Genomic DNA, 12,496 nt, shown 5'->3' on the forward strand with positions numbered 1-12,496 from the left:
CTGCTGTGGCTGCAGAGCTGGAATTTCCCTCCTGGCCCTCAAATCCCCACCATGGGCACTGTATGGTCTCTCTTGAGGATGCGAGATGCACCTTCGTGGCAGCTACAGCTGCTTCCAAACCTCCTCCAGCCACGGGAGGGATTTGGCCTAAATATTTTAATAGAATTTAAAAACAAAACAAAAAACCCCCCAAAAACCCAACCAAAAAAAAAAAAAAAAAAAGCCAGGCCCAGTCCTTTTGCTGGAATCAGATTAGGGAGGGCAGATTGTGGAGGCTGGGGGGAGGGAGAGGCTGAGCCTGGCTCAGTCCCAGCTCCAGCAGCACAGAGACCCCAAGCAGTGTCCCCCAGTGTCACCCCTGGGGCTGCTGGGAGGGTCCCTCTCTGCCTCCTCCTCCAGACACCTGAAAACAAGGTGCCTTTGAGGGATTTTGAAGAAATCCCAGAAATTCCTCCCTGGGAGGGTGGGCAGGCCCTGGCCCAGGGTGCCCAGAGCAGCTGTGGCTGCCCCTGGATCCCTGGCAGTGCCCAAGGCCAGGTTGGACAGGGCTTGGGATAGTGGGAGGTGTCCCTGCCATGGCAAGGGTGGCACTGGATGGGCTTTGAGGACCCTTCCCACCCAACCATTCCGTGATTTGAGCCTGCAGCACTGCAGCTTTCCAGCAGTGCCTGTTCTCCTCAGGGTGCTCCTTGGTACAGGATTTAATGCAAAAGCTCTGTATTTGCTTTACACATGGATCTGAGAGGGTTCAGGAGCAAAACATCCCATTCTCCATCCCTGCATGTCCTCTGGATCCAGAGAGATGGCTGCACACCCCTGAGCTTTGCTTTGGGTACAGCAATTGTTAGGGACTGAGCTTGTTCTGAAAGACCTTCCACAGAATCCTGGAATATCCTGGGTTGGGAGGGACACACAAGGACCATCCAGTCCAACTCCTGCCCTGTCCATTCACACAAAGGCTGTGGGGTCCTTGGCTGTGCCCAGGTGGTCAGAGCTGCCTCCAGAGCCACGTTCCCTCCCTCACCTGTGCTCAGACTGGGGCGTTCAGAGCTCAGGGCTCAAGGACCAGCCCCTGTGCCCAGCTGGCTTTGGGGGCTCTGGGTGTTGAAACCAGGGCAGCTTCTCTTGGGGCAGCTGGAGGGCACAGGCTGGGAACTGAGCTGGAAGGATGTGGGATGGATCACAAAACCCTGCCCCCTTTTAATGCTTTCCATAGTATCCTGGAATAGTTTGGGGTAGAGGGACATTACAGCCCACCCAGTGCCACCCTGCCATGGCAGGGACACCTGCCACTGTCCCAGGCTGCTCCCAGCCCTGCCCAGCCTGGCCTTGGGCACTGCCAGGGATCCAGGGGCAGCCACAGCTGCTCTGGGCACCCCAAGCCAGGGCCTGCCCACCCTCACAGGGGAGAATCTCCTCCCCTGAGGTAAATCTGTCCTCCTTTAGGTAAAACAGGTCCCCTTTCCTGTCACTCTGCTGTGTTTTCTTGTCAGAGCTGTGTGTCCAAAGTGGTTCTGTTCCTCTGGATGGGAGCAGCTGTCATTGCTCTGTGTCACTGGACACTTGTCCATAGCCTTTACTGGGGTTCATTGCTGCACTAAGGATGTTTTTTCTGAGCCTAAATGTGGTTAAATTATTTTTATCCCTGCTGAAGCTTAGGACAGCTCATGTCTATCAGCTCTTCTTGGCTGTGGCAGGAAAACCGTGAGGAAAAAAAATGACTGTCTGACAGCTACATCTTATTCTATTAGTATGTTTTAATTAGAACATGAGCAAGAAATGTGTTATGAATATTCATGCTCAAGGTTATTAAAATGCACAATTAATCTGTACTCAGTTTAATAACTGTATTAATGGAGAGAGGAGGTAGCTCCTATTTTTGTCATTCTCAATTGGAAAGTGTGCCTTAACTTGGGTAGTTGGGAAATGGGGTTATTTTAAAATCAGCTTGGCTCCTGCCAGCAGCATGGGCACATGGGTGTCTCCAAAACTCACACACCTCAGGGTGGGAGAGCACTGGAACAGTGGCAAAGCCAAGCCCTGCCAGGATGGAGCTCCCTCATGCAGACAGAATTCAGCTCAGTGCCATGGGAGTTTTCAGCCACAGAATCACAAAATCCTACAAAGGTTTGGGTTGGGAAAGACCTTAAAGCTCATCCAGTGCCACCCATGCCATGGCAGGGACACCTCCCACTGTCCCAGGCTGCTCCCAGCCCTGTCCAGCCTGGCCTTGGGCACTGCCAGGGATCCAGGGGCAGCCACAGCTGCTCTGGGCACCCCAAGCCAGGGCCTGCCCACCCTTCCAGGGAACAATTCCTGCCCAATCTCCCATCCAGCCCTGCCCTCTGCCACTGGCAGCCATTCCCTGCTCCTGTCCCTGCAGGCCTTGTCCCCAGTCCCTCTGCAGCTCTCCTGGAGCCCCTTCAGGCCCTGCCAGGGGCTCTGAGCTCTGCCTGGAGCCTTCTCTTGTCCAGGGGAGCAGCCCCAGCTCTGCCAGCCTGGCTCAGAGCAGAGGGGCTCCAGCCCTGGCAGCATCTCCGTGGCCCTTTGGGCATGATCTCTCTTTGGTGATTTGGATTTATGGGGTTTTTTGCCATCCCTGTGGGTGTTTTAAGGCAGAGGATGTGTCCACAAGTGTGGAGCAATTGGGGCCCAGAAGATTCTCAGGGATCTCCATCTCACCTGGGGCAGCTCCTGGGTGATGCCCAGGGGCAGGAAACATTCCCAGGTGCCCCAAGGTGCCTCTGACCCTTCCTGGGCACCTGGGTCACCCCTACAGCTGCTGGGGTGCCTTGGCTGAGCCCTGGGGCTGCAGGGCTGTGTCCTTCCCACCCAGCTTCCCTCTCCTCTCCCCCTTCCCCTTCCTCTCCCTCTGCTCGTGTCCAGCCTGGCTGCTCCCAGGGCGTGGGGCTGTTTGGGGTGACACTGTGCCCAGGGGCTTTGTGCTGAGAGTGGAGCCAGCCCTGCTGATGGAGCTTTTCCAGACACACCTGCCCGTGGCCAGACACTGGGATTTTGCAGGGCTGGCTGAGGGCATTTGCTGCCAAATTGCAGATCCTCAGGAATACGAAGGGAGGGGAGAGTGGGCTGGCAGGGAATGTAGGACAGATGCCAGACGTGTAAAGAGGGCAGTCTGCTTTTTCCTGGCTTCGTCCCAGAAATCCCTGAATTCCTAAAACACCTGCAGGTGCTGAAAATAGGGAGATTTTTTGCTAGCACTTTTCAAGCCAATGGCTGCAGCTTGGGGAAGGTGCAAGACTTTATTTTCCAGGAGACATCAGACAGAGCTGGCACGGGCACCTTCAGAGGTGCTTCCAGAACCCTGGGATGCTCTTGCTGCTTCGGTGGGAGAGTGGAACCTCACTTCACCTTGGCAGCCACAGGAACTACCTGGAGGGTACAAGAAACCTTTTGGGTTTCCTTGGGGGTTACAGAATCCCAGAATCCCAGAATTGATTTGGTTGGGAGGGATCTTAAAGCCCATCCAGCGCCACCCCTGCCATGGCAGGGACACCTCCCACTGTCCCAGGCTGCTCCAAAACCATCCAGCCTGGCCTTGGGCACTGCCAGGGATCCAGGGGCAGCCACAGCTGCTCTGGGCACCCCAAGCCAGGGCCTGCCCACCTTCCAGGGAGGAATTTCTTCCTGAAAGAAAGGGTCGGTTTGCTGTGACCCCGTTTGGTGTCACAAAGAGGCCCAGGAGGGGTTGGGGACCTGCCCTTGCTCTGGGTGAGTGGCTCATCCTCTGCAGTTGCTGTTGGAGCACTCAGGGCTTTGGCCCCTCTCCAGGGTCTGTGCCATCCTGGTGGCACCACAGGGTGCAGCAGCTCATGCCAGGGCTTTGTCCTTGCAGAGGGGATGTGTGACCCTCAGCCTTGGCCCCCTGTGCCACTCTCTGTCTCCTCTCCTTCCTTCCTTGGGGAGACCAGACAAGGGTTTGCTTTTATTTTTCAGGAATTTTGGCACAGAATCCCAGAATGGGGGAGGTTGGAAGAACCACATGGCTCGTCTGGGCCCATGGCACAGAGCACAGGATTGTGTCCAGACTGTTTTGGCATAACTCTAGAGAATATCTGCAGGTTCTTGAATATCTGAAGGGACATTTGAGGGAGGAAGACTCAACCTGAGTGTCTTCCAGGCACCCCATCTCCCTCCAGAGCCCCCCGAGCATCCTCTCCAGGCATATTCTGGTCTGGAGTGCTGCTCTGCTGTCAGTGGGGTGGTGGCAGGCCCAGGACCCCCAAAGCCCATCCTGCATGTGGCACTGGGGGGTGTCAGGGTCTGGACCCCCCTGCCTTGGCTTCCCCTCTGCCTCTGGGGCTCCTCATGGGGACTGTGGTGCTGCAGTCCTTGTGCTTCCAGCCCAGAGGGAGCACTTTCCAACCATGTCCAAGGCTGCTGATCCTGCTCGTGTCTTCTCCCCAACCCTTGGGGAGCTTTAAAACCACCCGTGACAGCAAAATGACTCAAAGGAGCGTTTCTGCCTCCTGCCTCGCCGGGGTTTGCAGGGATTGCAGATGAATTGCTTTGGAAAAACACATTAGCAAAGCAAAAGTTTATTCTAGGAAGTAGGAGGTGGGAGAATTGGCAGTAATTCTCCCTAGTATCCAAGGTATTATTAGAGGCTTATCCCTGCTCTGCACAGTAATCACATTGGAAATTTTTGATTAGAAAACAAAATCTAAATGAGAATTATGAATATTCATTAGGTGTGGAGATTAATATGCATAATTATGCAAATTAGACAGCAATTAAACACCAATTCTCCGGGGAAATGATTAACACAAAGGCACAGAAATAGAAGGATGTAATTTGAAAGAAGTTTCTGGTTAAATGAACAGTGAGGGGAGCGGAGGAGACAAATCTGAGGCATGTTTGCCATAATAATCAGCTTTGCCAAGCGAAATGGGAGTGAGCCCTGACCCCCTGCCCCCATGTCCTTGCTGCCCCTCACTCCCTGCTCCCAAAAGGGCATCCTGGGGCACCTGGAGGTGCCATCCCCATTGGAAGAACCAGCACAGGACAGGTCCCAGAGAGCCACGGGGCCCTGCTGCTGCCCCAGGGTGATGCTGCTGGGAGAGTCTGGTGTCACTGCAGTGTGGCTGTGACCCCGGTGGGGACAGGGGGTGTCCCTGCCTTGGGAAGTGTCCATGGTTGGTCCACCCTCACTCTCGGCCTTCTGCAGATCTGGGATTTCTTCTGTCCAGCCCAGCAGAGTCACTGTTTGTGCAGCACCTCAAAAGATGATGGGTGCCCCCACCCTGCCCAGCCCCTCTCACATCCCTGGATTTGCCCCCTTAGAGCACCAACTGCTGCTCCCCAGCCCCTGGTCACCCACTGGAGCAGGAGATGGAGCAGCACAGTTGGAGATCCTGCAGCTGAGTCAGGTCGAGGCTGTTTTCCAGAAGGTTCCTTCCGTGTGGTTGTGGTATCAGCTGCAACTGTGGGAGCTGTGCTGATGCAACAGCCCGAGGGTTTTGTGTCAGGGTGGACATTCCCAGCTCACTGAAGGGGCTCCAGGAGAGCTGCAGAGGGACTGGGGACAAGGCCTGCAGGGACAGGAGCCAGGGAATGGCTGCCAGTGGCAGAGGGCAGGGCTGGATGGGAGATTGGGCAGGAATTGTTCCCTGGCAGGGTGGGCAGGCCCTGGCTTGGGGTGCCCAGAGCAGCTGTGGCTGCCCCTGGATCCCTGGCAGTGCCCAAGGCCAGGCTGGGCAGGGCTGGGAGCAGCCTGGGACAGTGGGAGGGGTCCCTGCCATGGCAGGGGTGGCACTGGCTGAGCGAGGTCCCTTCCAGCCCAAACCATTCCATGGTTCCTGAGTCCCCTGGGTGCAGCCCAGGAGGTGCCGCCTGCGTGGACTTGGCAGGGGATGAAAGGAGCTGATCTCCCACTGCAGCCTGGGCAGAAACATTGCAAAACCTCCTGCCTGCTCCTCTGCTGGACTGGGCTGGATCCCTTGTGCTGAGGATACTCTTGGGAGGGCTGAAGCTGGGGTGGCTGGGTGTGCTCTGATGGCCCCCCTTCCTCAGGGGAACCTTGGGGGGCTGAAGGAGCACCCCTGGACAGGTGACTCTGTAACATTGGACCCCCAGCAATTCCCACCTGAGGATTTCACCTCTGGGCACTCCTTCACTCTGCCCAGGTTGAATAGAGTTTGGCCCATGATCTTGCACCACCATGGGCAAAATTCAAGTTCAGCTGGAGCATCCAAATGGATGCAATGTGGTTTTGATTTATAGTTCAATCCCTTTCACTGTCGCTCTCCGGGGGAAGGAGGTTCATGGGTGCTCTCTGGAATAAAGGAGTTAAAATACTGGTTTTTCCTCTTCCCACTGTCCCATGTTTTGAACCATTTCCAGGCTGTGGTGGGATGTGCTTTGAAGTTTGTGGAATAACTCCCAGTGGGAGTGGGAAGGTGAGGAGGCAGAGGGGAGGCTCGGTCACGCCAAGTGGAAGTGGTTTATTAATGAAAATATTGTTTTGTTTGTAGAAGGAAGAGTTAATTTTACGAGAACACCTTTGAGGCTTTGCTGATAAAGCAAAGAGTAACCTTTGTTCTTCCTGTTTTTCGGTAGGCTTGGATGAAAGGCCGGGATCAGGTTCCTGGGGAACGGCAGATCAAAACAGCTCCACGTTTGACCAAGGAAGGGTAAGGACAAAGCACAAACACCAAGCTCCAACCAAAACAAACGGGGTCTTTCCCAGGCCTTGCAGAGCCTTGGGTCTAACCCTGGCACAGCTTTTCTTGCCCCATTTTGGACATGGGTTCTGTGACTCTTTAGGATTTTCCCCATCCCCATCTCCCCGGGCTTTGCTGCCTTGAGGTCCCCTTGAGGTTTCTCCTCCAAAAACCTCTCCCAGACCTGCACTAGGGTGGGCTCCTGTGGCTGCTCAGGCATCTCCCTCCCTGCACCCGGTGTTGGTGTGGGGAGGGGGGACCCAGGGGGTGGGACACGTGCCCCAAGGAGACACAGATGGGTGGGTCGAGGGGTTGAGGGATCTCATCTGATGGCAAAGCTTCCTGAGCATCCATCCTTTGACAACCTGAGGAGGGAATCCCTGCAATCCACCACATTGTCTGGCCATGGCACCCTTGGTGGGGATGGAGAACTTGGGAAGGGTTTTGCAGGGAAGGAGTTGAGGCTGCAACACGCGTGACTGGGGTCTGAGTATGGGAAGAGAGAAATGCCACAAACTTCATGGAAATGATGTAATTTTTGTTTTAATGGGTTTGTGTGATTTGTTTTTGCAATGGTACCTTTCCCTCCCCTCCAATCAGTGACAGAGCTGGGGCTGTTATGTCAACTCTCATTTGTATATTTAGAATTTATATATTCATATAAATATATCTAAATATATATATTTATATTTATCCAGCCTTTTTCTTGCCCCTTCACCCCCCTGGTTTACGGAGGGGCTGCGTGGCTCTTACCTGGTGGGTGCCAAAGAGGTGCCAGCATGGGACATGGTTCCATGTCCCCTCTCGCCATGTCCCCAGCTGCCATGTTACCTCCCAACGCCCCGGCCTCTGCACTGCCCAGCTCCCCTTGGCATGGGGATAAAATCCTTTCCATGCCCTTTTCACAAGGAGCCTTTGGCTTTGCCTCTTCCTGGGGGAGGCTGGGCCCTGGCAGCCCTGTGCTTTGTCCCCACGCTGTGTTGACTGTCCCCTGTTGTCCCAGCAGAGCTATGGTGAAGGCCCCCACTACGGTGAGCACCGGGACCTGCCATCCCACAACAGCATCTCCTCGTCACCGTTCCTGGGAGCTGGACTCGTGGGTGAGTGCTGCAGCTGCCAGGTCCCCAGGCCAGGGGGCACGTGGTGGGGGAGTGTTGGGACAGCCTTGCTGCTCCCTGTGCTGGACCTGCTCCAGGTGTTCTCCGAGCTGTGGGCCAGGGAGGGGGTACCCAGAGGGTTCCGTCAGTGCCAGCTGTGCCAGCTGTTCTGTGGGTGTGGTTGTGTTTCCCTGCTTTTTACCCTGAGGGAGTAGCAGAGTCCCCCAGGATGGGCTGAGTGTGCTCCTGGGAGCTGGGAATTAGGGGCGGGAGAGATGCTTATTGTAAAGGATTTATTAAGGACTTGGGATGACCCTGCTTGAGTGGGGAGGTGGCACCAGGTGATCCCACCGTGGTCACTTCCAACCAGACCCACTGGGTGACTGTGGCGTGCAAGGGGCTGGGGGCTATGTCACTTCCCAGAGAGCTGGCAGTGCTGCCTTTGCTGCAGCGGGGTTTGGAGGAGCCTCTTCCTTGTCTGGCCCCTCCAGCCCCAGCTCCAGGCAGGCAGCGTGAGGAGCTCAGGGGATGGTGATCCCGCATGGCCGGATGCGTGTGACCATTCACCCAGTCACCTCTCCCAGCTCAGGCTGGGAGGAGAGATTAAGAGCAGAAAATATCCCTCCTGCAGGGCTTAGAGAGCTCTAATGGCATTAGGTCAGGAATTGGGGTTAGTCCTCCCCATCTTTGCCCACACAGGGGTGGTTAAAACGCTCCAGCACATGTGGAAGGAGCAGGGCCGGGGCAGGGCTTGCTCGTGGTTGGAAGGGAGGGGAAAAACGGGAATCAATCATGTTTGAAACAGAAAATCCCCCCTGTGGATGTGGTGGCAAAGGGGAAGAGCAGAGCAGGGTTGTGCTGGGACAGGGCAGCCACACGTTGGCCCCTCCTGGCCTGGGGCAGGGCTCGGGGCTCGCTGTGAGCTCTGCTTCCCCCTTTCACCCTTGTGCTGTTGGGGACAACGTTTGGCTGTCCCTCGGGGATCTCTGCAGGGAGAGGAGCGCTCCTGAGCAGCTCCCCCTGTCCCTCTGCAAGGGAGGATCTTCCCTGTCCCTCTCTGGCCCAGGAGGAGAGTGGAGCACAGAGAAGTTTTGGGGTAGGACAGGGGAGCCTTGCTGCAGCTCAGCGGGGCTTGGGGGGGATGTGCGTGGGGGAACCCATCCCAGCCCATCCCACACCTGGGGCCAAGGCAGCCCGGAGAGTTTCCAGCTGAGGAGGAGCTGCCCGGGAGGAGCAGGAGGTTTCCCCTTTGATGTGTGCGGGGAAGCCGCCTTTGGCTGCCTCCCAGAGCAGGCTCTCCCTGCGAGCCCGGGCACTGCCAGCTCCTGGGGCTCCCGGGGACTTCAGTGGGGCCCAGGGACAGCAGGACTCTGGCCACGCTCTGGCCCCAGGCTCAGGGGCTGTGACTCCCCAGGGGGGTCAGGGGCAACACCAGGAGCTCCACCAGGGAACAGGCAGGGGGGAAGGGTTCCTCACGTTTCCAACTCCCTTTTGTTTCTAAAATTGAACGTGGTTAAAGTAGAAAGCATCGATTCTGGGAGCAGGTTCCAAAATAGATAAATCACTTTTCATTGTAGAATCAAAGAATCACAGAGTGCTTTGGGCTGAAAGGGACCTCAAAGCCCAACCAGTGCCACCCCTGCCATGGCAGGGACACCTCCCACTGTCCCAGGCTGCTCCCAGCCCTGTCCAGCCTGGCCTTGGGCACTGCCAGGGATCCAGGGGCAGCCACAGCTGCTCTGGGCACCCCAAGCCAGGGCCTGCCCACCCTCAGAGCCAGCAATTTCATCCCAATATCCAATCTAAACCTACTCTTTGCTCATGTGCTGGGAGGGGAGGACATGGGGAAGAGCAGGGGTGGGATTTTCTCTTCCTCTTTTCCGAGCTGCTTCTGAAAACTTAGAGTGGCAAAAATGCAAAGGGATAAAGGAGAGGGCAGGCAGGAAAATAAAACAATGCTTCTGTAAAAGCAGGGGAAAAATGGGAGGGAAAAGGGAGTTTTGGCAGTGTGTCCCCCTGTCTGCCAGGTCCTGGTTGCCAGCAAGGTGCCCCTCAGGGAGGGAAGTTCATGTTAATGGGGTGGCTGAGTGGAACCAGGGAATTTCAAAATCTGAGGAGGTGGAGGGAGCAGATGAGGATGAACATGTTGTGGTTGTTGATGGATGAAAGGTGTGTGAAACATCTAAGCCCTTCTCCAAGATTAGAATTTTTATCTCTTTCCCACTCAACCTCTATTTCTTCAAGGAGGATCAGGAACTGTGGGAAGAACCATTTTGGGAGCAGCCTGGATGCTCTCTGCTGGCAATGGTGGGTTGGGCCAGGAGAGAGGGAGGCTGAGCTGCAAGGGCCCCCCAAAGTCAGTGCTGGGGCTCTGAGCAGTCAGGGTGGTGATGGCTCCTCCTGGCACCCCCATCCTTTGGATTTTGTGTTCCTGAAGCCCATGCACGTCCCAGGGCCAGGCTACAGCCCCCTGTCCTCTGAGGATGGGCTTTAGGAACAGGGAGCACCTTTCCCCAGCAAAGGGACACTGCAGCAGGCAGCACTTGTTGGAGAAATTGAGCAAGTGGTGATTTCTTGCCTCAATTTTCCACATGGAAAAGGAGGCTGTGCTCTGACCAGTGTTTGGTGGGTTGAGGAGCTCCTGCCAGCCTGAGCTTTGGAGCAGTGATCACATCCCTTCCAGGGTGGAGCCTTCCCCTGTCCCTGCAGGCTGGTGGCATTTTGGGGCCCTGGAGATCCCGAGGGGGATCCCAGGTGCAGCCAGTGCTCACCCTCCTACACAGGTCCTGTCACCACTCAGACTGATCTGACAGGAGCAGAGGAAACTGGGGAGCTGCAGGGTGGAGGGGCCCTTTGGGTAGGGGAGCAGTGGAATGTGTCCAGCCAGATTTCTGCCCAGTGTGTCTGTGCTGGGAGCTGGTGACACAAACTCCATGAGCAGCAAACTCCGTGGGGTAGGCAGGGCTGGAGGGATCTGCCTGGCCCAGGAGAGAAGGAAAGCAGGTCTCAGTTTGAGGGAGCAGGACACTGCCAGCACATCCCTGAACCCCCTGCAGGCTGCATCCCTGCCCTTTGTTCCTGTCCTGGTTGGGCTCTTCGGTGTCACCCTAGCCCAAGCCCTCTTCCCCTGCCCAGGGTCCCCATCCCCAGCCTGAGTCCCCTCCCAGGGACAGTGAGGAAGGGGCTGCTCAGCCCCTGGGGTGGAGCTGGGGGAGTACAAAGCTCTGATTTAATCCCTGTTGTTCCCTGCAGTGGCCCCAGGGAGGGACAGCCACTGCTCCTCAGCCCAGTCCTGCCCATTCTTGGGGTGGTGACCTTGTGGATCACAGGGTGCACACCTGATCCAAAAGCAGTTTGAAAGAAAAAGCACTGATTTCTGTTCAGCTGTTGAGTTTGAGCTCATGGATGTTCTTTGGATGAATATGGGGCATGATGGGAGCTTGGCTTTAGGGGGCACCTTCAGTACAAAGCCAAGAGGGGCTGCACTGACACAGCACCTGGGGGAGATGCTCCCACAGGGCTCCCTGCTCCCATGAAAGACACACTGTGGGGGAGTCTTCAGTTACTTCCCTCAGCCACAGCTTCAGCTCCACGGGTGATGGGGAAAATCAGAGCCCCTCAGGACAGACTGGGCAGGGGCCTCTGGGCTGTGTTGCACTGGTTGGAATTACCTAAATTTGTCAAAAGAATAAGTAAATAAATTAGAAGGTGCCCAGAGGAGGGACACGGAGCTGGGGAAGGCTCTGAGGAGCGGCTGAGGGCCCTTGGCTCGTTCAGCTGGAGCACAGGAGACTGAGGGGAGGCTCCTGGGGGCTGCAGCTCCTGCCCAGGGCAGGCAGAGGGGCAGGGGCTGAGCTCTGCTCTGCGACAGGGCCAGGAGCCCATGAAGGGCTGGAGCTGTGGCAGGGCTTGGCATGGAGCTCAGGGCAAGGCTCTTGGCCCCGAGGGTGCTGGCACTGCCCAGGCTGCCCAGGGAATGGTCCCGGCCCCAAGGCTGCCAGAGCTGCAGGAGCGTTTGGACAGCGCTGCCAGGGCTGCTCAGGGTGGGGCTGTTGGGGTGGCTGTGCAGGGCCAGGGGCTGCCCTGAGCATCCCTGGGGGTCCCTCCCAGCTCAGGATAGTCCAGGATTCCATGATTCTAAACCCCTGAATGGAAACACCATCAGTGCTCTGAATGAGAAGCATCCCAGGCTGCTGGGTGGGGGCTTTGAACCAGGTGAGCAGGTGCAGACCCCATGGCTGAGCCCTCCATTGCTCCCTCCTCCAAGTTTCCCAGCTTTGAGCTTTTGCTGCTGCTGGAGGACATGGAACCTCCTGGGGCGTTCTGAGCTTCCCTGCCTGGGGTGGGGAGGGGTGACAGGAGCATCCCTGGCTGTCCCGGGTCAGTGCCAGGACAGCACACAGTGACAAACCAGCTGGGCTTGTCCCAGAGGATGAGGAGGATGAGGAGGGCTTTTCTAAGTCACCAATTTCACAATTTACCATTCATCTTCAGCAGGGACAGGCGGGGAGTAGGGTGGTTAAACAGCAAGGAAACTGATAAGCCATAACAGATTTCTTTCTAGTAATTATTTCTAGTAATTAGCTGCCTTTCAGAGCAGTGTTCCTAATCGGGTGGGTATTGTCAGTGCCTGTAGATTGGGGTCTTCCTGGACAATGGGTTTAATCAGGGGGTGGTCGCTGCTCCTGGTTTTTTAACTTCTTTTTTTCCTCCCCGTTT

The 12,496-nt window shown here is 56.4% G+C and overlaps 1 protein-coding gene across 17 annotated transcripts in view; it reads left to right on the top strand.

The window, feature by feature from the left end:
* TCF3 (transcription factor 3) overlaps nt 1-12,496 on the top strand; it is an 83,840-nt gene that overhangs the window by 36,948 nt on the left and 34,396 nt on the right. For 12 of the 17 annotated variants that reach the window (XR_010349864.1, XM_064396052.1, XM_064396055.1 and 9 more), the window contains 2 exons: nt 6,577-6,650; nt 7,684-7,780. Coding sequence is in view for 16 of the 17 variants with exons in the window: in XM_064396052.1 (XP_064252122.1) it covers nt 6,577-6,650; nt 7,684-7,780 (171 nt within the window). In the remaining variant the exon portion in view is untranslated. The remainder of the gene's footprint in view (nt 1-6,576; nt 6,651-7,683; nt 7,781-12,496) is intronic. The other 5 variants (XM_064396065.1, XM_064396049.1, XM_064396051.1 and 2 more) reach the window with 1 other exon arrangement.

Source organism: Passer domesticus, chromosome 21 (genome assembly GCF_036417665.1).
Source record: "Passer domesticus isolate bPasDom1 chromosome 21, bPasDom1.hap1, whole genome shotgun sequence".
NCBI lineage: Eukaryota > Metazoa > Chordata > Aves > Passeriformes > Passeridae > Passer > Passer domesticus.